This window comes from Cervus canadensis, chromosome 13, assembly GCF_019320065.1.
Source record: "Cervus canadensis isolate Bull #8, Minnesota chromosome 13, ASM1932006v1, whole genome shotgun sequence".
NCBI classification, from domain to species: Eukaryota; Metazoa; Chordata; class Mammalia; order Artiodactyla; family Cervidae; genus Cervus; species Cervus canadensis.
This window is the reverse complement of record NC_057398.1, coordinates 40,856,856-40,882,771: the sequence shown is the minus strand read 5'-3', so window position 1 is coordinate 40,882,771 and position 25,916 is coordinate 40,856,856. Positions and strand designations below refer to the sequence as shown.

Here is a 25,916-nt window from a genome sequence, read left to right as displayed (position 1 = left end):
CTTTGAAAGTGCCATCAAATGTTTCTATCTCAAAAGCACCATTCAAAGAAAGACCATTTACTTCCCTTGCCCTCTCTTCTTCTTTCCAAAGTATGTTAGGGAGTCAGAAAGGAGTTGAGTAGAAGTACCATAGGAGTTGAGAAGAGTATGTTAGTCACTTCTGGAAGCTGCCAGACCACCACCAGCCCCAGCTTGGGGAGGGAAAGTTGTGATTTTGACTGAAATAAGTTGTGTTATTACATGAAATTGTACAGTTTTCATTACTAAATTATGACAGTTCTACCACTGAAAGTGATCATAGGATGTTTTAGTATCAACAGGAGATCATATATCCTAGGTGTGCCTGAAGGTTTTATCCAGGAGCAGGGAAAGAATTTTCCTACTGAATAAAGGTTTAAGGAATGATGAGAGATAAAAGTAAAGACCATTTGTCTTTATATGCTGTGAGTATTGCTTGTACTCACCCATGATTACAATAACTACCTCACAGGGTTTTTTGTGAAGATTAGGTAAAAGGGGAATGCAAGAAAGCCAGAAGAGAACAAGGCGTAAAGAAGAACGAAATAAATATTGGTTTCCTTCCCTTGATTCATACTATTCATCCAGAAAATATGTGCTGAATTTGTAATATCTGCCAGTTTTGGTTTTCAGGATAAAGACATAAATGGGGGAAATCATAGAGAAAAGTAGAAAATAATTTGAAAAAAATCATATCTCAATTTCCTTGTCTAAAGAGAATTTAATTTATCTGACTCACTGCCACCTGGAAGCAGCTGTTGAAATTTTAGACACAGTTCCCAAGAGGGACTCCAGAACTTGAGGCTTGAAATTTTAACCCCATTTTATTAACAAAGTCATTCTATAACATACTTCTTGAGTTTTTTGTGAGGTCATTTAGTTATTTTTCTGCTAAATGCTTTTGCCAACCCAAATGGGTCCATGCACAGATATGACAGGGCCTGAAACCATTTCCTGGGGGTATTAAACTAGGTATTAAGCCATTTTCCATTGTGTCAAGTGAAGGTGGAAATTTCAATTCTCTCAATTAACATGATGAATTGCGCTTGCCTTCTGTGTTTTCCTAGTTATAGTCTCTAATGTATACAAGCTTTATCTTTAGTGACACCTAGTGGTTCCACGTGGTAATGAGAACTTTTTGATGCTTTCTCTGGCTGAATAACAGGTCAAGAGAGACTAGGCTTGGGTTTGTTTTTCATTTTACCTTGTCAAATAGTCCGTGAGAAAAATTATGTATCATGGCAATTCAGATTTCCCCACTTACTGCTTGAGAAATAGAACTGATATTTGTGCTCCTATAATGGGATGTCAGGAATCTCTGGAAATGAGGTGGTAATTCTTTCAAGTGGTTATAACTGTAAAGTAACTCCTTTTCCCTCCACTGGAAAGCTATGGAGGCATTACAAACCAAGAATTTGGAGAGAAGAGAAACTCTGTCGATTGTTTCATTTCCGTCACTGGAGCAGAGACATACTATGGAGATTTTAGGAAGGCTGAAGGGAATGATTCACGTTTTTTCTGTATGGTTTGAATTTGTGATTTTTTTTTTTTAAAGAAGAATGAAAACCAGAATTTGACATTCCAGATTTGAAATCCATCTCAAAATCATTTTATAACAGACCCAATTGTGGTGCAGCAGCTACTTATCTTACTCTTGTCTTTTCTTTTCTGTTCACCCTTAGATTATAAAAAATTGAACACAGTCAAGTGAGTTGCCAGAGAACAGAACTCAAACCATTATGACTTTCTTATTCTTTTTTCCTAAGTTCAAATAGAAAAAAACCACAAAAATAATATAGCAAAATACATGTGTCCATGTTTTCTTCATAAAAGAATAAATACTATAAATAAACATGGGGAAAGTTGTCTTATATTTTTATTCCAAATCTCCAGCACTATTGTGCATAAGGTGTTTACCCTCCCAGCCTGTGTTTTGTAAAAATAATTTTCTTTCAATATATGCACATATCAAAAATAGTAGTGTGTTTTATGTGTCTTAATTATATAAATATTTCTGCTGTAGGTATCATTCCACAATTTGGTTTTTGTAGCTATCCATGTGCAGACTCATACTGTTAGTCCATTATTTTAACTGCTGAGTTCCACGGTACAGAGATCACAATTAACTGTCCATTCTCTTAGTATAACGTATTTTTACAATTTTTTTCCTATTAAAAGTAAGGCTGTGTAAGTACTTTCATAATGGTGGAGTCCATGCATGTGTGCTAAGTTGCTTCAGTCATGTCTGACTCTTTGTGACCCTATGGACCATAGCTCACCAGGCTCCTCTGTCCAAGGGATTCTCCAGGCAAGAATACTGGAGTGGGTTGCCCTTCCCTCTTCCAGGGGATAGTCCAGACCCTGGGATCCAATCGTCGTCTCTTATGTCTCCTGCATTGGCAAGCGGGTTCTTTACCACTCATGTCACCCTGTAAGCCCAATGATGGAGTAAAAACCTCTAAAAATTTATTCTTCTATAAAAGCAATGAGAACACTAGCAAAATCCAATTTTTTTTATAACTTGGGGGATTAATTAATGCAATCATGTAAGAAATGTTTATTTAAAAAAAATAGCTGAAAACCAAGAACCCCAATACCATGGTAGCTATGAAAATCAGCAGCCTAGCCACTGCTAGAGAGGGCAGAATATGTTTGTAGATTTCCCAAATCCTTCAGGGAACCATTACTATTTGACTTTTTTGTTATCTCCCTGAAAAGTTACCATTCATAGGGCCTGTCACTGTTTTACCTGACTCAGAGATTCTTCAGTGCAAACAGCTTTATTCTCAGAGCAACTGCCAAAACCAATCAGTGGTAACTGTTTAACAATGTATTGCCCAGAGGTGGCAATACAAGTTGGAGCAAATAAGAGGTTGACCAAAATAAGAAAAATTGGAAAACAAGTGCCCATAGGAGGTCTTGAAAGCTCTGACACATTTCTGGGAATCATGTCCAGGGCTCTGCGCATGCCAGGGAAAAACCTGAGAAGGTTCTAATCTCTTATATCTGGGCAACCTTAAGGCTCTGTAATCAGGGATTACAGTGTTGTGAACTGCTGGAAGTGTGGAAGGCATTCCACAACAACAACATGCACATAGACAGAGCTCCTTGGCAAAGGAAGGAAGACTTATTGGTTCAAAACCCTTAAGAAGATCTCTGTCTAATCGTTAGCTAGTAGCTCAACTGGTAAAGAATCTGCCTGCAATGCAGGAGACCCTGGTTTGATTCTTCAGTTGGAAAGATCTACTGGAGAAGAGATAGGCTACCCACTCCAGTGTTCTTGCCTGGAGAATCACATGGACAGAGACGCCTGGTGGGCTACAGTCCATGGGGTCACAAAGAGTCGGACACGACTGAGCAACTGACAGAGCACAATCATTAGCTAACTGAACAAAGAAAGTGGCCATATGTGACCAAAAATATGGACTTTACGGAATTAGTTCTGGAAAGTCACTACATTCACAAAACACCACCACCACCACCACCAATAACAATAATGAGCATAACAACAAACTCTGAGAGGGGAGCAATATGATCACTATAGCTGCTATTAAGTTATTTTAAATATCCATATTTTAATCAAAATTATGACATGCAATAAAAAAGGAACTATGGTCCATAAGAAGGAAAAAAAAAAAAAACCAATAGAAATGGTTGCTAAGAAAACCAGATGTTGTACCCACTAGACAAAGACTTTTAATAGACTGTAAAAAATATAGTGAAAGAACTAAAGGAAACTGTGTTTTAAAAAATATATAAAAACAATGTCTCTCTTGCCAAATAAGGTATATCAAAAAGGAAATAGAAATTACACAACACTGTCAAATAGAAATTCTGAAGTAAAAAAGTATAACTAAAATGAAAATTTTACTTAGAGGGGCTTAATAGCAGATTTGAATAGCAGATGATAAAATCATCAAATTTGCAACTAGGTCAGTTGGGGTTATCCAGTTTTAAAAGCAGAAACTTGAAAGAATGAGGAAAAATAAACAAAGTTTCAGAGACTCATGGTATATCATCAAGTATACTAAAAATATGCCTAATATGAGTAACAGAAGGAAAGGAGAGGGAGAATATTTGTAGAAATAATGGCCAAAAGCTTCCCACATTTGACCCAAAAAGCCATTAACCTCCACACACGTAAGTTCAGAGAATGTGAAACAGCATGTCTAAAGCCAAAACCAAAGAGAAGATTTTAAAAGCAACAAATGAAAAGCAGTTAACTTGTTGTATAAGATATTGTCATAAGATTAACAGCTGGTTTGTCATCAGAAACACAGATGGTAGAATGCAGTAGGGTGATATGTTGAAAGGGCTGGGAGGAAAAAAAATTGTCAACTAAGATTTTTATATCTGGCAAAATTATGCTTCAAAAATGAAGAAAAACCTTTCCAAAATTGAAAAGATCATAAAGGAATGCTCTGAATAATTTCCAGCAAATTACATAACCATATGAAATGGAGAGATTTATAGAGACACACACTATCAAAACTGACTCAAAAAGTAGGAAAAAATTAAACAGAACTATAACAAGAGATTAAATTAATAGTCAAAAACCTTCCCATAAAAGAATGTCAGAACCAAATTACTTTAATGGTAAGCTCTACCAAATGTTTAAAGACAAATTTACACCAATTTTATAAACTCTTCTAAAAAAAGTAGAAGAGGATTGAACATGTCTGACTATTGAAATGAGGCCAGCATTACCCTGATATCAAAACCAGATGAAGACATCTAAAGAAAACCTCAGACCATATTTATATCTCTCATAGTTATAGCTGCATAGGTAGTGTTGATGGTTGTACAAATCTGTAATTATAATTAAAACTACTGAGTTGTACACTTTAAAATGGTAAATTTTATGGAATGTAAAATATATCTTAAATTTGTCACAGAAATAATGCTGCAGTGAATATCCTTCCCCATGCCTCCAAGTTTGCAAATTCTACAAATGTTTCTGTCTATGGACCAACAACTGAAAATTCTGGCATGTAGTTTTTCAATTCTTCTAAAATGTGAAAATTGCTCTACAAAGTAGCTATGTCATTTGTACTTCCTCCAGTGGTGTGAGAAAGTTCCAGTTTCTTCGATGTTTGCTGATATTTAAATAATCAGTTTTTAAATTTTACTTGTTTTTAGTTTTTATTTTGACTTATTTGTTGTGAAATGGTACTTTACTGGTTTGCATTTCTGTGACTTTGAGGAAGATTAAGCATCTTGTAATCTGTATTGACCATTCACTTTTCCTTTTCTGTGAATTTTCTGTTCATATCCTTTGTCCACAGGCTGTCAAGCTGTTGGTTTGCAGAGCTACCTATAAGTGCTGATAACATAGGAACCAGCGGCTTCCCTCCCCGGGATTGACAGTGAGCATCACCAGCCATTTGGGCATATCAGTACTTTCTAGGCAAGAACCACGTCCATTCCAAAATGGAATCTTTGAAATATATTGTTGTCATGACGAGCAACAACATCTCAAAGGATTCCTTTGTCTAAGAGGTAAAACACTGGCTTTTCTCTTCACTACCTGCCTGCTATCAATTGCAAAGAAGTTACACATAAGTTAAGTGTTTTTTCTTCTATTGATCCTTCAGTCAAAAGCCTGTCTTCTTTCTAACCTTGATTACTTTTCTTAGTTTTTGTTCTCTTGAAAAAATTATGATTATAATTTACCTCACAATGAGCCCTCTTCTAAAGTTCATAACAAATTTGCCATTTGGAAGAGTTCAGTTTTGTTAATCTCCTGACTCCATGTCTATCTTCCTTCCCACCATCTTGACCACATCTCTCTTGCCTCACAGGCATCTCAAGTACTTATACTAATGTATGGCAGTTTACACCATCAAAATTTAGACTCACCTCAAGCACTCAAGCTCTGAAATTGAGCTCCTTTCCATAAAACATTTATTTTTCTCAATGAAGATGGATTTCAAGGAGTCAGGAAACAGAAAAATTCATCAGGTGGTGAAACGCTTAAGATTAAGTAGATTAAAGATCAATTTTTTAAATGTCAGTCACAATTAATTTATTAAAATAAACCTTGCACATGTAAAATCCCTGAATAGCAAAACTTGTATCGCAGGAAAAATTCTAGATCTGTTCTAAAATTTCTTCACATTTGTATTCAATCCTGTGAGAATTTTAAAGGGAAAATTTTGCTAAAGCTAAGACTTTGATACAGTAAACTGGTAATACACATTTAGTAAATATGGAATGTCTGAAAAAAAACAATGAAAACAGAGTAGTGTGAGAAATGGTTTTTAACAAGAAAGAACTCAAGGAATGTGATTCCCTTCTTCAAGAGACTAATAGAAAATAAACTTCAGCTCAAAGAGATGCTAGAGGAGCAGTATGCACTGAATCTATTTAAAAGAAAATGGGGATTGTTTTTATAGAACCGAATGTAAATATTTAAACCATGTAAACATAAAAATTATATAACTAATCACCCATGAAAATTAGGAAATAAGGAGGAGAAAATGTAAGTACCTTGATTTCTTTATTACTTAAATTAGAGGATTAATAGGTCATCAAGTAATATAGCAGTTCAGTTCAGTTCAGTCTCTCAGTCGTGTCCGACTCTTTGTGACCCCATGAATCGCAGCACACCAGGCTTCCCTGTCCATCACCAACTCCCAGAGTCCATCCAAACCCATGTCCATTGAGTCAGTGATGCCATCCAACCATCTCATCCATGCCATCCCCTTCTCCTCCCACCCTCAATCTTTCCCAGCAACAGGGTCTTTTCAAATGAGTCAGCTCTTCACATCAGGTGGCCAAAGTATTGGAGTTTCAGCTTCAGCATCAGTCCTTCCAATGAACACCCAGGACTGATCTCCTTTAGGATGGACTGGTTGGATCTCCTTGCAGTCCAAGGGACTCTCAAGAGTCTTCTCCAACACCACAGTTCAAAAGCATCAATTCTTCGGTGCTCAGCTTTCTTTATAGTCCAACTCTCACATCCATACCTGACCACTGGAAAAAACATAGCCTTGACTAGACAGACCTTTGCTGACAAAGTAATGTCTCTGCTTTTGAATATGCTGTCTAGGTTGGTCATAACTTTCCTTCCAAGGAGTAAGTGTGTTTTAATTTCATGGCTGCAATCACAATCTGCAGTGATTTTGGAGCCCAGGAAAATAAAGTCAGTCACTGTTTCCACTGTCTCCCCATCCATCTGACATAAAGTGATGGGACCAGATGCCATGATCTTAGTTTGCTGAATGTTGAGCTTTAAGCAAACTTTTTCACTCTCGTCTTTCACTTTCATCAAGAGGCTCTTTAGTTCTTCTTCACTTTCTGCCATAGGGTGGTGTCATCTGCATATCTGAGGTTATTGATATTTCCCCTGGCAATCTTGATTCCAGCTTGTGCTTCCTCCAGCCCAGTGTTTCTCATGATGTACTCTGCATATAAGTTAAATAAGCAGGGTAACAATATAGAGCCTTGATGTACTCCTTTCCCGATTTGGAACCAGTCTGTTGTTCCATGGCCATTTCTAACTGTTGCTTCCTGACCTGCATACAGGTTTCTCAAGAGGCAGGTCAAGTAGTCTGGTATTCCCATCTCTTTCAGAATTTTCCACAGTTTATTGTGATCCACATAGTCAAAGACTTTGGCATAGTCAACAAAGCAGAAATAGATGTTTTTCTGGAACTCTCTTGCTTTTTCGATGATCCAATGGATGTTGGCAATTTGATCTCTGGTTCCTCTGCCTTTTCTAAAACCAGCTTGAACATCTGGAAGTTCACAGTTCACGTATTGCTAAAGCCTGGCTTGGAGAATTTTAAGCATTACTTTACCAGTGTGTGAGATGAGTGCAATTGTGCGGTAATTTGAGCATTCTTTGGCATTGCCTTTCTTTGGGATTGAAATGAAAACTGACCTTTTCCAGTCCTGTGGCCACTGCTGACATTTCCAAATTTGCTGACATATTGAGTGCAGCACTTTCACAGCATCATCTTCCAGAATTTGAAGTAGCTCAACTGGAATTCCATCACCTCCACTAGCTTTGTTCATAGTGATGCTTCCTAAGGCCCACTTGACTTCACATTTCAGGATGTCTGGGTTTAGGTGACTGATCACACCATCATGATTATCTGGGTGGTGAAGATCTTTTTTGTATAGTTCTTCTGTGTTTTCTTGACACCTCTTCTTAATACCTTATGCTTCTCTTAGGTCCATATCATTTCTGTCCTTTATTGAGCCCATCTTTGCATGAAATGTTCCTTTGGTATCTCTAATTTTCTTGAAGAAATCTCTAGTCTTTCCCATTCTATTGTTTTCCTCTTTCTTTGCACTGATGACTGAGGAAGGCTTTCTTATCTCTCTTTGCTATTCTTTGGAACTCTGCATTCAAATGGGTATATCTTTCCTTTTCTCCTTTGCCTTTTGCTTCTCTTCTTTTCACAGTTATTTGTAAGGCCTCCTCAGACAACCATTTTGCCTTTTTGCATTTCTTTTTCTTCAGGATAGTCTTGCTCACTGCCTCCTATACAATGTCACGAACCTCCGCCCATAGTTCTCCAGGTACTCTGTCGATCAGAGCTAATATCTTGAATCTATTTGTTGCTTCCACTGTATAGTCGTAAGGGATTTGATTTAGGTCATACCTGAATGAATGATCTAGTGGTTTCCCTACTTTCTTCAATTTAAGTCTGAATTTGGCAATAAGGAATTCATGATCTGAGCCACAGTCAGCTCCCAGTCTTGTTTTTGCTGACTGTATAGGGCTTCTCCATCTTTGGCTGCAAAGAATATAATCAATCTGATTTTGGTATTGACTATCTGGTGATTTCCGTGTGTAGAGTCTTCTCTTGTGTTGTTGGAAGAGGATGTTTGCTGTAACCAGTGCATTCTCTTAGCAAAACTCTATTAGCCTTTGCCCTGCTTCATTCTGTACTCCAAGACCAAATTTGCCTGTTATTCCAGGTATCACTTGACTTTCTACTTTTGCATTACAGAGAAAGGAATCTGGTTAAATTACATGAAACCCAGCAATATCCTACCTACTAGAAACATTTAAAAAGCAAAACAACTCAAAGATGGGGCAAAGTACACAAAGAAAATGTAAAAAATAACAACAACAAATTAGGAGTCAGGATCTTAATTCAGACAAGCTGACTTTTAGGCTTGAATTAACCTTAAAGCATTAAAGTGTCATTTTTTAAGTGCATCACATAATGAGAAAATCTATAAACCATAATGAAGACAAAAATTATAAAAATGCATGCTGCAAGAAGAATTTTAAGATGTCCTCCAATATTCCTGTCTCTGGGTATCCTTGCCTTGCATAAATCCCACCTCTTGAAGCTGAAAGGTTAAGAAAGGACAAAGCCTGGAGCTCTAAATATAATGGGATATGACTGTTACACAATACTTGGCAAAAGGGATTTTATAGATGTAAGTAGGTTACTAGACAGTTGGCTTTGAGTTAATCAAAGGAGTATTATGAATGGTTTGATGTAATCACACGATCCTTTTAAGTCTAGGTCTTAGATGTTGGAGACAGAAGTTGTATTGGTAGTGTGAAGGGGCCACAGAGAAAGGAACTGCAGACAGTTTCTAGAAGCTGAAAGATGCCCTCAGACACAGCCAGCAAGAGGGCAGGATCTTCAGTCTTTCAGTCTCAAGGAACTGTACTCTGCCAACAATTTAATGACCTTGGAAGAAGATCCTGAATCTCAAGTGAGATGGAAGTTCATACTGACACCTTGATTCTAGCATGTGAGACCCTAAGCACAGCCTGACCTTGACCAGCAGAAAATGTCAAATAATAAATGAGTGTTTTTTTAAATCATTACATTTGTGGTAACTTGTTACACAGCAATTGAAAATTAAAATGATCTAAATTGATGGGAGAAGTATCAATAACCTCAGATATGCAGATGACACCACCCTCATGGCAGAAAGTGAAGAAGAACTAAGAGCCTCTTGATGAAAGGGAAAGAAGAGTGTGAAAAAGTTGGCTTAAAGCTCAGCATTCAGAAAACTAAGATCATGGCATCTGGTCCCATCACTTCATGGCAAATAGATGGGGAAACAGTGGAAACAGTGACTGACTTTATTTTCCTGGGCTCCAAAATCACTGCAGATGGTGACTGCAGCCATGAAATTAAAACACACTTACTCCTTGGAAAGAAAGTTATGACCAACCTAGACAGCATATTAAAAAGCAGAGACATTACTTTGTCAGCAAAAGTACATCTAGTCAAGGCTATAGTTTTTCCAGTGGTCATGTATGGATGTGAGAGTTGGACCATAAAGAAAGCTGAGCACCGAAGAATTGATGCTTTTGAACTGTGGTGTTGGAGAAGACTCTTGAGAGTCCCTTGGACTGCAAGGAGATCCAACCAGTCCATCCTAAAGGAGATCAGTCCTGGGTGTTCATTGGAAGGACTGATGCTGAAGCTGAAACTCCAATACTTTGGTCACCTGATGTGAAGAGCTGACTCATTTGAAAAGACCCTGTTGCTGGGAAAGATTGAGGGTGGGAGGAGAAGGGGATGACAGAGGATGAGATGGTTAGATGGCATCACTGACTCTATGGACATGGGTTTGGGTAAACTCTGGGTGTTTGTGATGGACAGGAAGACCTGGCATGCTGCAGTTAATGGGGTCACAAAGAGTCGGACACGACTGAGCGACTGAACTGAACTGAAATACCATATAACATAAAAGTATCAAAATTCATAAAGCAGACAAAGCTCTAGGAACCACATATTGGCTTATGTACTAATACAATATACTCTTTTACAGAGTAGCAGAAGGCTTTAAGTCACTTCTGTCAGCATGTCCTCAAGGATTACTAAAGCAAGTAAGAATTTAGGCTATGTTGAACACAAATGTAAGTGTGTATGTATGTGTGTGGGAAAGAGAGAAACTCGTATATCAATCTCTAGCCCTGAATGCAAAGAATATATCTTTTTTTTCCCTAGTGCCCACAAAAAGGAATACTCACAAAAGATAACCATATGTTAAGCTAGAAATTTCTGTATAAATTCCAAAATGTAGAAACAGCAGAAATATTCTCTGATCACAATGCAAAAAAATTATGTCAGTAATCAATTTAGGAAACAAAAAATTCCTATCATTTGTCATATAAGATACTCTATTTTAAACAACTCTTAGTTTAAAGAGAAAATTAATACAGAAGTTACAGAATCTTGATAGCCCTACCTATTAGAATCTATAACATATAGCTGAAAGAGTATGCAGAGAAAAATCCACAGCTTTACATACTTAGAATTATAAACTAGGAAGGATGGAAATATAATTGAATCAAGAATTCACAAGAAGTTAGAAAAAGAACCTCACAGTAAATCCAAGGAAAATGGAGGAAAGAAGGCATACATAAAGATGAAGCTGCATCCTTGAATTTGATAAGGGAAAAATAGTACAACTAGTGAATAAACTCAAAATCTGATACTCTGACAAGAAGACTTCGCTTTTGTGATATTTTCCCCAAAAAACTATATCTCCTATGAAATGTTGATAAAATATCAGATAAATGCAAACTTGAGGGCCATTCCAAAACATCTGACTAGGTTCCCTCCCAAAATAGTCAAATTCATAAACAAGGAAAGATCACAAAATAATCACAAAATAGAGGAAATGAAGGAGAAATTACTATTAAATGCAATGTGGTATCCTGAATTGAATCCTGGAACAGGAAAAGGACTTTAGTAGACAAATAAAGTCTACAATTTAGTTAATAAAATTGTACTTTTATTAATTTTTCAGTTTTGACAGAATGTGCTATGGTTATGTAAGATGATAACACTAGGGGAAATAAGGTGACAGGTACATGAAAACTCTATGCTATCTTCACAACTTTTATATAAATCTAAAATTATTCTAAAATAAAGACATTATTTTTTGAAAAAGAAGTACAGAAGACCTAGAAAGTTTAAATAGAACAATTAGAAGAAATAAAAGTAACGATCAAAGGGCTACCTCCTTAAAGAAGCAAACAAAACATATTAGGTCCTAAAAGTTTTATTAGAGTATTTTGCCAAACATTTCAGTCATCCATAACTTCAGTGCTAGTTAAATCATTCTGATATAGACACATTTAAAAGGCACTCGTATACTTTCCCATGAGATAAAGAATTAAAAGATAATATAGTCTTTTTCTTTCCAATTTTAATATACTGATTTCTTTCTATTTTTCAATAATACTGGATGGAATGTCCAGAAATGGCAAATGATAGTAGTAGTAATAGTCATCTTTGCCTTGTTCTTTAATTGAGAATGCTTCTAATTATCTCCTTATTACACCTGGCTCTGGCTTTTGTGTTTATGTGTCACATTAAGAGAATGACACATGCCTATTTTATTAAGGAATTGTAATCAAGAATTGATTTAAAATTTTATCAGAAATTTTGCCTTAATAAAAATTATCATGTAATTTTTTAATAATTAAAGATGAGAATTATATTTTATGTCCTCTTTAATATCACCATTCTTGTATGTTTGAAATAAATATCACTTGATTATGCTTTTAATGTGGCTTTTTGGCTAATCTTTAGTTAAGTGTCCAGGAAAATCTGTGATGAATTTGTCTGAAGTTTTCCTGTGTGTGTGTGTCTTCATGTACTATCTTTATTGAGCTTTGCCATTAAGGTTAAAAAGCTTTAGATCTGGGGATATGATCCAACAGGTGGTAAGAGTTCATTTGCTCTTTTTTTTTCATTCATTAATTTATTTTAATTGGAGGCTAATTACAGTATTGTAGTGGTTTTTACCATACATCGACATCGATCAGCCATGGGTGTACATGTGTGAGTTCATTCTCTTTTAATGAGTCTCTCTCTTCTCTTTGACTAGTAAGTAATCTTCACATTCTACAGTCCAGTGTCAAGTGGCACCACATGGTAAGTGATATTTTATGAGGATATTAATGTAACTGAAATCTCTTGGGGGGAAACAAACAAATTTGTTCATTGTCTCCATTACACACCTGTTATAAATAATGCTTAAAATACAATTGTGTGGGTAGATGGAAGAGAAAAGGGCAGTTTGGTTGAAAACTGTTTTTAGATTTTTTCTTGGCAGAGTCCTATTCCTGCTTACCCTTGTGTGCCCCGGAAAATGACCTTCAACACTAATTCCAAAGGATGAAAGTTTTGACTCATCACACTATTTTTCCCATCTACCTTCATCTCCTGACTGGCCTGCTACAATAGCCTATTCTTCTTCATCACTGTGGAAATCCTTCCCACCAAACTAGGTCAGAAGTAATGACCACTAGAAAGAGGACAAGAGGTCATGCTGTGGGCAGACAAAAAAGAAAAATATTTTCCCAGTTCACCACCACAACCTCAGAGAAGCTTCCCTGGTGGCTTAGTGGTAGAGTCCACCTGCCAAAGCAGGAGACGTGGGTTCGACCCCTGGTCTGGGAAGATCTTACATGCCGCGGAGAACTAACCCCTGTGCCGTAACTATTGGGCCTGTGCTCTGGATCCCAGGAGCCGCAGTTACCGAGCCCACGCACCCCAGAGCCTGTGCCCACAACAAAAGAAGCCACTACTGAGAAGCCTGCCCACCACAACTAGAGAGTAGCCTCTACTGACACAACTAGAGAAAGCTCACACAGCAATGAAGACGCAGGGCAGTCAAAAATAAAATAAACACTATTATAAAAATAAAAATAAAGACAGAGGAGACAGGGGAGCTGTGAGAGAGAAAAACCCCATTATTCACTCCAATAATAGCAAAAATGGCTAACACTTAAATAGCTTTAATAACATCTTAGTTACGCTCTGAGTGCTTTACATGAAAAGCTCATTTAATCCTCACAGCAGTCCTATACTGTAAGTACTTCTATTATCCCTGCTCGGAAAATGAGGAGACTGAGGCAAGAGGTGTGACCTGCCTGTGGGTCCATAATTTTCAAGTGGCGGAACAGGATACGAATCCATGGAATCTGGTTCCAGAATCTCTGGTATCACCACCAAGTTATAATGTGTTGGCCCTAAAACCAAGACTCTTGCCTGCCCTTGGGATCAAGGAATAAATAATAAGGTTAAAGATTTTAAATAAACAGGATTCAGTATTAAAAATAATGGTGAATTCATTTTAGTAACCAAAAGAGATGGAAAATTCATGAAATCAGACTTAGAAGTCAATAAGGGAGACAACGATCTAGGAGAGGATCGGATCAGGGAGTAGAGAGCGATGGAGTACAGTAGAAGAATTACAGGAAAAAATCAAACCATTTCCTGGTCTTCTCAACCAAAACAGTGTTGCTAGCACTTCTATATCGGTGTATTCTATCTCTGGATAGATAGAAGGAAGACTTGGAAATTTTGTCACTATTTACCTGATTGTCCTGTATGTGTGTGCATTACATTTTTAAATGTTTAAATAAATATAGTGCTTTAAAATTTTATTTTAAAAGATGCTTCTATAGATCATTAAGTTTCATCACTGGCTCAACCTACACATTTGTATCTAAATTTGAAATCCATCTCCTGCTCTCGTAAAGGTGCTGTTTCCTATGTATGTCTGTGAATGTCCCTCACAGATCATCAATTTTATCCTAATTTTAATCTTTATTTTACTTTTATGTCATTGGATTTCTTTTCTTTGTCTCTAAGTCACCCCTAGTCCCTTTTATTTCTCTGGTGAAGGGGGATCTTCATAAAATTAATATAGAGCAATCTTACTGTGTGAATTTGAAACTCTGTTTTGTTGTTAGTTGTTGTTGCTCAGTCAACTGTTTTATTGATTCCTGCTATGTCTCCAGAGATAAACTGGTGATCTAGTAAGACAGTTACTAAACTTGTAAAGTAAGAATATGGTCCTATGAAGATTAAAATTGTACTGTAATTTCAGTTTTTAATGTTTTTCAGAAGCATGGTCTATATTTCACTTAAGTCCAAAAATAAGATTATCTTCAAGAGAATGACAAAGACTTATGTTGGAAATAGATGTATATAGACAGAGAGGAGATGGTCAAATGATTCACGGGACAAAAATTAAACTTGTTTCATGTAAAGGTCATGGTTTGAGCCTAAACTAAGTTCTTGCTAGAATTCAGGCCCACTCCAGATGGACCACTCCAGATGAGACAGGACTATCAGGATGGAAGAGACTGCAAGAGAAGAACACCTCTTGTGTGAAAGTATTATCAAGGTACATAGGTGTGATTCAAGGACAATGGGCTGGTGGAAGAATGGGCAGAGTTTCACTATAGCAGTCCTAGCTGCCAAGTCCTAGAAAAAAGGGGTTGCTGTAAAAGAGAGAGAAACAATGAGTAGATAAAATGGTGACAGTGAATGTGGTCACCTGTGGCTCTTGCTAGAAAGTGAGAGAATCTTTTGTGCAACCCCAGTTTTCCTCGTCTCTCTTTTTAAATTGAAGTATGGTTGACTTTCAAATTATATTACTGTGAACCAGTAACTCAACTCCTTTGTGTTTATTTGAAGAAAACAAAAACACTAATTTGAAAATATATATGACCCCCATATTCATTGCAGCATTATTTACAGCAGCCGAGCTATGGAAGCAACATAATTGTCCATCAACAAATAAATGGAGACTATGCGGTACATATATACAATGGAATATTACTCAGTCATAAAAAGAATGAAATCTTGCCATTTTCAGCAACATTAATAGACTTAGAGGGTCTTATGCTAAGTAAAATAAGTTACGAGTTCTCTTGATTGTGGGTATCACCCGTCATGGGACTCTACCAGCAAGCACTAGCAGCAGTATCAATGCCTTTGACAGATGGCCGCCTCAGCAGCATCATTTGGCTCCAGCAAAACTGCATGCTTGCTCAGTCATGTCCAATTCTTTGCAACCCCATGGACTGTAGCCTGCCAGGCTTCTCTGTCCATGGAGGCAAAAATACTCAAGTGGGTTGCCATTTCCTACTCCAGGGGATCTTTCCAACCCAGGGATAAAACTCGCATCTCTTGCATTGGCAAGCGGATCCTTCACCATCAGCAAAAAATAGTCAATATTATCTTAGCAAATCACAGCAGTAAAGAAGCTATCATATTTTTAATCTATTATAGATGGCTCAGCTATATATTAATAGCACAAAGTTTTTCTATATCTAATTAAGTGAATCTATCCAGTGGTTCCTCTTTTTCAAAAATGTATTGACTAATTTTACTCATTTATGCTTTTCAAAAGAACTTTGGCTTTTATTTTATTGGAGTATAGTTGATTTACAATGCTGCATTAGTTTCAGATGTACAGGAAATAATTATTTATACATATACATTTATCCACTCTTTTTTATATATATTTTTTCTGTATAGGTCATTACAGATCAACTTTTTTGGTTTTGGTCACACTGTGCTGCATGTGAGATCTTAGTTTCCACACCTAGGATCGTGCCCTCTGTGGTGGAAGTGTGGAGTCCTAACCTCTGTACCACCAGGGAAGTCCCCACTTTCAGAAAAATTTTGAACTCTATTTGTGAAATTTCTCCTAGAATTTCTTTTGGCATTTGATTAGAATTATACTAAAGTGTATACCACCCTAATGGCAGAAAATGAAGAGGAACTCAAGAGCCTCTTGATAAAAGTGAAAGAGGAGAGTGAAAAAGTTGGCTTAAAACTCAATGTTCAAAAAACTAAGATCATGGCATCCAGTTTCAACACTTCATGGCAAATAGACGGGGAAAAAAATGAAAACAGTGACAGACTTTATTTTCTTGTGCTCCAAAATCACTCAGGAGCAGTGACTGCTGCTATGAAATTCTTTGGAAGAAAAGCTATGACAAACCTAGACAGCATATTAAAAAGCAGAAACATCACTTTGCCAACAAAGGTCCATATAGTCAAAGCTATGGTTTTTCCAGTAGTCATGTACGGATGTGGGAGCTGGACCATAAAGAAGGCTGAGCACTGAAGTATTGATGCTTTCAAACTGCAGTGCTGGAGAAGACTCTTAAGAGTTCCTTAGACAGCAAGGAGATCAAAGCAGTTAGTTCTAAAGGAAATCAATATACATTGATTTCCTGAATATAGATTGGAAGGACTGATCCTGAAACTGAAGTTCCAACACTTTGGACACCTGATGCAAAGAAGTGACTCATTGGCAAAGACCCTGATGCTGCGAAAGATTGAGGGCAGGAGAAGAAGGGAATGACAGAGGATGAGATGGCTGAATGGCTTCATCAACTCAATGGACATGAGTTTGAGCAAACTCTGGGAAATAGTGAAGGACAGGGAAGACTGGTATGCTGCAGTCCACGGGGTCACAAAGAGTCACACATGACTTAGCAACTGAACAACAACAATAAATACTAAATTTATAGATTAGTTTATGGAGACATCATTCAAATTCTTATCATCAGGAACATGTTTTATTCTCTCATTTACCTGAATCTTCAGTAAAGTTTTTTTCATGTATACCTTAAATATTTCTTAATTATTTATCTAGGGGTATTTTATATATTTATAGTTATTGAGTGTAGAATATATGATTTGTAAATATTTTCTCCCAGCACATTGACTTTTTTTCTTTTCCTTAATTGTGTCTTTATGGAAAGCAAAAATGTTTAGTATTGATCAAATCTAATTTTTCTTTTCTTTTGTTGACTGTACTTTGGAGGCTGTATCTAAGAAAATGCTGCCTAAACCAAAAGTGACAAAGATTTTCTCCTACATTTTCTTCTATAGGTTTTACAGTTGTAGCTCTTACACTTAGATCTATTCTCTATTTTGAGTTATTTTTGTTTAGGTGTGAGATAGGAATATAAATTCATTTTTTTACATACACATATCCATTGTTTCATTCTTTTATTTTTAACATATAATCTCATAGCACTGTTGCAGCAGAATATGACCTGCACAATTTCTGTTCTGGGAACTTAGAGATTTGTGTGTGTGTGTGAAGTGGATATATGATCAATTTTAAATGGCTTTTTTTAGTTTTGTAAAAGTAGTATGCTTCCATCTTTCAAAATATTGCAATATAGATGAAATTTTTTAAATATAATAACAATAATATCATCAATAATGATTCTCGCCATTTCCCTAGGTTGCAAATCATTTTCTTTAAACTATAAAATTGAAGGCATAACTTACATTTTTCTGGTATTACAGTATAATCAGTGAAAAATCTGATCATGATCTGATTCTGTAGTCTTAGTCATCTGTTTTATTTCTCTGGAAGCCTTTAAGATCTTTCTTCATCTTGGCTAAACTGAAATTTCATAACAATAGTTTTAGGTGTGTTTTTTAGTCAAGTATGTTAGGCACTTACTCATATTTCAGTCTCAAGATTCCAACCCATTTATCTTTGAGAAACTATCTTTTATTATTTTTTAAAGACTTTTATTTATTTATTTTTTGGCTGCGCTGGGTCTTCATTGCTGCACAGGTTTTTCTCTAGTTGCGGCGAGCAGGGGCTACACTCTAGTTGTTGGTGTGTGGGCTTTTCATTGCGGGCTTCTCTTGTTGCAGAGCACAGAGTGCAGGGCACATGGGCATTAGCAGTTGCAGCTCCTGGACTCTAAAGTACAAGCTCAGAAGTTGTGGAGCATGTGCTTATTTGCTCTCCAGCATGTAGGATCTTCCCAGAACAGGGATCGAACTCATGTCTCCCACACTGGCAGGCAGATCCTTCACCACTGAGCCATCAGGGAAGCCCCTATCTTGTATTATTGCTTGGACAGTTTTCTTCTTTATGTTTTCTTCATTCTTTCCCCTGAGACTCCTATTAGATATTATACTGTAACATTTTAAGAAATCACAAGATCTCCTGGCTTTGATCTGAGATGTGTGAAAACATACTGAAGAATCAACTCAGGACATAACCAAAGAGTTTCTCCTTGTGGAGAGATTGAGATGTGTGTGTTAGTGACTTGGCACATCAAATGTTCACTGAGAAGACAATTTCAACAATGTTCTAGAAGGACTATGTGAGGAGAGATTAATGCCTTAGGTATTCATATAGTTAGAATGTAGCTTTTCCATTCTAACTGCTATTCCTAAATGTCTGTCCAAGAGTAACAGTAAAAAGAAATATGGAAGTTTTTTTAATTCCATGTATTAACATAATCACTGAGCTAATACCCTCTATCTTGCCTTCAAGAGACATCAGACTACTTGCTGGAATGTTATGGTTCTCCATGGGTTACACTTGCTATGTCAGTGTTATTGCTTCCAATTATCATATAACATTGACTGATGAGGACAATAATAAAGGATTTTTCTGCCCATTGAAGATTTATTCATTTAAAGAGGAACTTTTCAACACTAAATAGAGAAGCAGTTTGGTAATATGAGTTACCTAGAATTACTAGTGTTCACAGATAGCATGAATTTTGTCAAAGTGGAAAATAAAAGGCTTAACAGATGGCAAATTGAAGTCCTAGATGGACTAGTGAAGATAGTGAAGTCACTCAATCATGTCCGACTCTTTGCGACACCATGGACTGTAGCCCACCAGGCTCCTCCGTCCATGGGATTCTCCAGGCAAGAAAACTGGGACTGCCAGTTCCTTCTCCAGGGGAATCTTCCCGACCCAGGGATCAAACCCAGGTCTCCCACGTTGTGGGCAGATGCTTTAACCTCTGAGCCACCAGGGAAGACCCTTCCAACCTAGAGAAGACTTTAAACCTAAATTACTATAGCCTGGTGTTATCTATATAAATCCACCCCATAATTGTGGGAGATTTTTCCTCCTTTGCTGAAACTTTGCTTGTTGCTCTGATTGAGCTTGAGTAATAGAAGAAAGCTCAAGTTTATGGCCAGAGTCAGAGCAGGCATTATTAATTGACCTGGTGAGGGGATCCCATCTAGTAATATCACAGTGACAAGAATATGACTATAATTTTTTTAAGTAAATTTTTTCAGGACCAACCAGTTAGAGTCTTGTAGAGAAATTTACCAAGGTAACCCAGAACTAGACACAGGTAACTGGCCACAAACCCAACAATTGGATTGATTTCTAAAACTAGCATAGGATCAGGCCTATTATAGAAAAGCTTTTGATTTATATGCAAAGGTCTAAGAAGTCAAGAAAACATTATAAATGATCATATGAATCAGGTCCAGCATCTTGGGCAAGCTGTCTACCTCTGATGTCATCGTCTTCTCATCCTGGTGTAGTGTAGTTTCTCCTGATAAAAAAGTCCTTCCATCCAGGTTGGAGACAGTCCCTTAAATTATGTCTTTTTCCAGTCCTGGTTGCAGGCCATGAGGCATCTGATCTCATTTACATTTTTTTAGAAGTTTCTTCACTCAAGGTAATTTCCTTGTTGACAAACTTGTAACAGATATAATATTTAACTTATATTAAACCAGTTGGGGCACTCTGGCCAGTTGTCTGTGTCAGGAGGAGACCAGGGACAAAAGGGTCCCAGTTGCAGCCGCTGGGTCTGGTCCATTGGCAGGCAAGCTGGCCGCTGAGTACACCGAGTGGTCAGGATATCAGTCTCAGCAAAGAAGAGTCCCCACCAGAGTCACCACTTGTTGCAGGAAAGGGGACCCCTTCCAGGGCCTGAAACTGGGCTCTTGTTTAACACTCGGAAATGAATTATCCAAGGAGACACATGTGCTGACAAAGCAAGAGATTTTATTGGGAAAGTGCACCCGGGTGGAGAGCAATAGGGTAAGGGAACCCAGGAGAACTGCGGTAAAGCTAAATTGAAATTGTTCCAAAATAAGTGCCTGTTCTAGAGGCCTTTCTAAAATGTGGGAATTAGGAAACAATGTCTACATCACCAACTGGCTAAACCTTATTAATCATTTGGAAAAAAACGTGTTCTGCTTCCATGGATATCATGGAAGAGATGTGAAGAATGTTTATGTTATTACAATAATCCCTAATGACCTAACTCAGAGGTCTAATCTAGGTCTAAATTGGGGATTTATTAGAGGAAGGGGTTACAAGGAGCCTTGGGAAAATAATAACTAGTAATCCTCATCCTCTTGAACCACTGAAGTTGATGTGAATATGCTGGCTTCATCACCTGTTCTGCTCAGGGTTTTTTATATTTATGTACTGGTAATACTACGTATTACTAGTTCTGATGGTTTATACAATTATATTTTTGAAAAATGAGAGAGTAAGAAACCATTAAGTTTTATCAGCAGAATTCTCTCAGATATTGAAGTGGATATATATGAATATAGGGCTCCAAAGTGGACAATCACCAAAAAGGTTTGGAATGAAGTCATATTAAGACTTGGACTTAAGTACTGATACTATTGATACTAGGCAGTGATACTGGATGTATTAACTGGTTATGATGTCCATGTACACTTGAGTTTGAAAAATTTCCTCTTTTTGCTGGCCCCAATCAAACAAAGTGGAAATCTTCCCCTTTGGAAGTGAAGGAAGTGAGGGATATTTGGTTCTCTGAACAGGTCTACTTTTACAGTCATGCTGTAACTTCTGAGATGCCTCAAGAAAGTATACTATAGTGGCCATCAATAATGAACTCAACAGAAATGTTCACTGCTCTGTTTGGAGTAGAGAAATCAAAGAAAGCATAAGGGGCAGAAATCCAGCTGAGAAAAATGAGATAGGAAAAGGTATTACATAAGGTCTCTAGGCATAGAATTGGAGAAGGCAATGGCCCCCACTCCAGTACTCTTGCCTGGAAAATCCCATGGACGGAAAAGCCTGGTAGGCTGCAGTCCATGGGGTTGCTAAGAGTTGGGCATGACTGAGCGACTTCACTTTCACTTTTCACATTCATGCATTGGAGAAGGAAATGGCAACCCACTTCAGTGTTTTTGCCTGGAGAATCCCAGGGAAGGGGGAGCCTGGTGGGCTTCCATCTATGGGGTCTCACAGAGTCAGACACGACTGAAGCGACTTAGCAGCAGCAGCAGCAGCAGGCATAGAATATCAAGTTTCAGTGAGTATTACTATTTCACACCAGAATCAATAAGTGACAAGTATTGTCCCCAGTATACATGGTTCTGAAATGGGAACAAATGAAATGATTTTGTTGCAATAACACATCTTGTTATTTTTGTTTTGTTTTCAGTGTCTCACTTGTTGACTTTGGTCTTTCTTATAGAAAGGAAAAGCAACCTTTGACTAGTAGAATTTTTTTTCTTTGTCTATTTGTGTATAGCTTCATTTGTGTCTGAAGATAGCTGAGAACCTCAGATCCAAATATAAAACTTGAGCTGAATACTCAGCATGATGACCTGCCAGTCTGGGCATCTACAGAAAACCTCCAGGTCTCCAGTAGTTTTCATGTCTCAAATCCAAAGGATAATTTTTTTGTATGAACTTTAAGCAGCATTTGATATTACTGCCAGTCACTATGCATCTCTCTTTTTCTACTGCCAACATTCTAATCCTAGTCTATTACAATCTCTCTTTGATAACATTCTCTTGCAACAACTTTATCTCATTCAATCAAGTCTCTACAAAGCAGCCCTGTGGTCTTATTGCTCCTTCTATTAACTGGCTCCCATTGGCCTTGTGGTCTTCCCTTGTGGTTCAGCTGTAAAGAACCCGTCTGCAATGTGGGAGATCTGGGTCCAATCCCTGGGTTGGGAAGATGCCCTGCAGAAGGGAAAGGCTACACACTCCAGTATTCTGACCTGGAGAATTCCATGGACTGAATAGTCCATGGGGTCACAAACAATAGGACACAACTGAGCAACTTTCACTTTTATTGGCCTTAGAGATGAGTACTAAATCCTTTTACTCACAAAGGACCAGCTGTGATCCACCCTTTCTGGCCTCATGACTTACCATTCCCCTTACTCTCCTTGCTCCATCCATATGGTTTCATTTTATGACCTCAATAAAATGGTTCTCAATTCCAGCTTCATATTACTGGGTTGGCTGAAGAGTTCATTTGGGATTTTGTGCCATCTTATGGAAAAACTCAAACGAACTTTTTGGCCAACCCAATAGAATTGTGTGTGGAGCTTTTAAAATACTGTTGCTAGAGCCACACCTTCAGAGATTTTGAATCACTTTTGTGGGGTGAATTCCAGGCATTTATATTTCTAGAAGGGATCCAAGTGATTTTAAGGTTCAGCCAGGGCTGAGAACCACATCTGTAATGCAGCAAATACTTTCTCAAGTCATCTTTAGACCCTAGTGTTTCTCTTTCTGGAGAAAACTTCCTCTGCTCTCCTGACCCCTATAGTCTCTAAGCTTAAGTCTAAAACTTCTTTAGAAAACAAATTTTCCTTTATATCATCTGCTAGATTAGCTTCCCATAGTAATCCCTGTAATTCCTCTTTTGATCATGTACCAATTTCCTTTGTTTCAAGTTTACTTACCCATGAGATTATAGAAATACTATCTGTCTTTCCCCCTGCTCTAGTCCCACTGCTTAACACAGTGCCTAGCAAATGGTAGATACTAAAGAACTGTCTGATGGTCAACTGAAAATAACTGCATCTTGGGAATGCAATCTTACAGTAATATTAAAGAACTATTCAGTTCTCTATTTTTCCATAGCAAGATGCTTGGTCAAAAGGGCAGATTTGTAAGCATGGCAAAGGCTTTTTGATGAGGGGAGTGCATAGTTGGGGGTCCTATCACAAGTCAAGCTGTTAATATGTTGACACTAAAACCCTAAAATGTCTGGAGAATCGGTGAAGTATGACTTCTAGTAGGGTGCAGAGATGAGAGTCCCACACCTCTCTGGAAAATAACTTTCTAAGGAAAGACAGTGGTGGCACAAAATTAGTTTAAATAGAATGAGTTTTAAAAAGGAGTTCTATGTAATATATCAGCATCATAAATTTTGTTTTTTAATGTTGATGCCAGGTCTTGAATACAGACTTACTATATCCAAATCTCTGAAGGTGTGGTCCAGTATTCAAATCAGTATTTTTTAACCCCTTAATGTACTGCCAGTGTTGAGAACCAGTGACTGAGATTTTTTTTTTTTTTTTTTTTTTCACGGATAAAGAGTCTTTAATAGGTTTTATTATTATATCACATCAGAGCTGCTTTTACTCATTAAATAAATATTTGTTTTGTGCTGAGCACTATTCTAGACACTGGGAATGCAACAGTTAACAGTTAACAAAACAGACCAGCAACCCTTGCCTTTTTTTTTTTTTTTTTAATTTTTTTATTAGTTGGAGGCTAATTACTTCACAACATTTCAGTGGGTTTTGTCATACATTGATATGAATCAGCCATAGATTTACACTTATTCCCCATCCCGATCCCCCCTCCCATCTCCCTCTCCACCCGATTCCTCTGGGTCTTCCCAGTGCACCAGGCCCAAGCACTTGTCTCATGCATCCCACCTGGGCTGGTGATCTGTTTCACCATAGATAGTATACATGCTGTTCTTTTGAAACATCCCACCCTCACCTTCTCCCACAGAGTTCAAAAGTCTGTTCTGTACTTCTGTGTCTCTTTTTCTGTTTTGCATATAGGGTTATCGTTACCATCTTTCTAAATTCCATATATAGGTGTTAGTATGCTGTAATGTTCTTTATCTTTCTGGCTTACTTCACTCTGTATAATGGGCTCCAGTTTCATCCATCTCATTAGGACTGATTCAAATGAATTCTTTTTAATGGCTGAGTAATATTCCATGGTGTATATGTACCACAGCTTCCTTATCCATTCATCTGCTGATGGGCATCTAGGTTGCTTCCATGTCCTGGCTATTATAAACAGTGCTGCGATGAACATTGGGGTGCACGTGTCTCTTTCAGATCTGGTTTCCTCAGTGTGTATGCCCAGAAGTGGGATTGCTGGTCATATGGCAGTTCTATTTCCAGTTTTTTAAGGAATTCTCCACACTGTATTTCCATATGGCTGGTTCTTAGTTGCATTCCCACCAACGTGTAAAGAGGGTTGCCCCTTTCTCCACACCCTCTCCAGCATTTATTGCTTGTAGACGTTTGGATAGCAGCCATCTGACTGGCGTGTAATAATACCTCATTGTGGTTTTGATTTGCATTTCTTTGATAATGAGTGATGTTGAGCATCTTTTCATGTGTTTGTTAGCCATCTGTATGTCATCTTTGGAGAAATGTCTGTTTAGTTCTTTGGCCCATTTTTTGATTGGGTCATTTATTTTTCTGGAATTCAGCTTCAGGAGTTGCTTGTATATTTTTGAGATTAATCCTTTGTCTGTTCTTCAATTTTGCTATTATTTTCTCCCAATCTGAGGGCTGTCTTTTCACCTTACTTATAGTTTCTTTTGTAGTCAAAAAGCTTTTAAGTTTCATTAGATTTCCCATTTGTTTTATTTTTGCTGTTATTTCCAATATTCTGGGAGGTGGGTCACAGAGGATCCTGCTGAGATTTATGTCGGAGAGTGATTTGCCTATGTTCTCCTCTAGAAGTTTTATAGTTTCTGGTCTTACATTTAGATCTTTAATCCATTTTGAGTTTATTTTTGTGTATGGTGTTAGAAAGTGTTCTAGTTTCATTCTTTTACAAGTGGTTGACCAGTTTCCCAGCACCACTTGTTAAAGAGGTTGTCTTTTTTCCATTGTATATCCTTGCCTCCTTTGTCAAAGATAAGGTGTCCATAGGTCCGTGGATTTATCTCTGGGCTTTCAATTCTGTTCCATTGATCTATATTTCTGTCTTTGTGCCAGTACCATACTGTCTTGATGACTGTGGCTTTGTAGTAGAGTCTGAAGTCAGGCAGGTTGATTCCTCCAGTTCCATTCTTCTTTCTCAAGATTGCTTTGGCTATTCGAGATTTTTTGTATTTCCATACAAATTGTGAGATTATTTGTTCTAGTTCTGTGAAAAATACCGTTGATAGCTTGATAGGGATTGCATTGAATCTATAGATTGCTTTGGGTAGTATAGCCATTTTCACAATATTGATTCTTCCAATCCATGAACACGGTATATTTCTCCATCTATTTGTGTCCTCTTTGATTTCTTTCATCAGTGTTTTATAGTTTTCTATATATAGGTCTTTCGCTTCTTTAGGTAGATATACTCCTAAGTATTTTATT

The 25,916-nt window shown here is 37.4% G+C and overlaps 1 protein-coding gene across 1 annotated transcript in view; it reads left to right on the top strand.

The window, feature by feature from the left end:
• The window catches only part of MROH9 (maestro heat like repeat family member 9), a 140,543-nt gene that overhangs the window by 37,116 nt on the left and 77,511 nt on the right, over positions 1 to 25,916 (top strand). The window contains exons 3-5 of the mRNA XM_043484660.1: positions 5,304 to 5,517; positions 10,777 to 10,864; positions 12,847 to 12,893. Coding sequence (XP_043340595.1) covers positions 10,810 to 10,864; positions 12,847 to 12,893 — 102 coding nt within the window. The 5' untranslated portion in view covers positions 5,304 to 5,517; positions 10,777 to 10,809. The remainder of the gene's footprint in view (positions 1 to 5,303; positions 5,518 to 10,776; positions 10,865 to 12,846; positions 12,894 to 25,916) is intronic.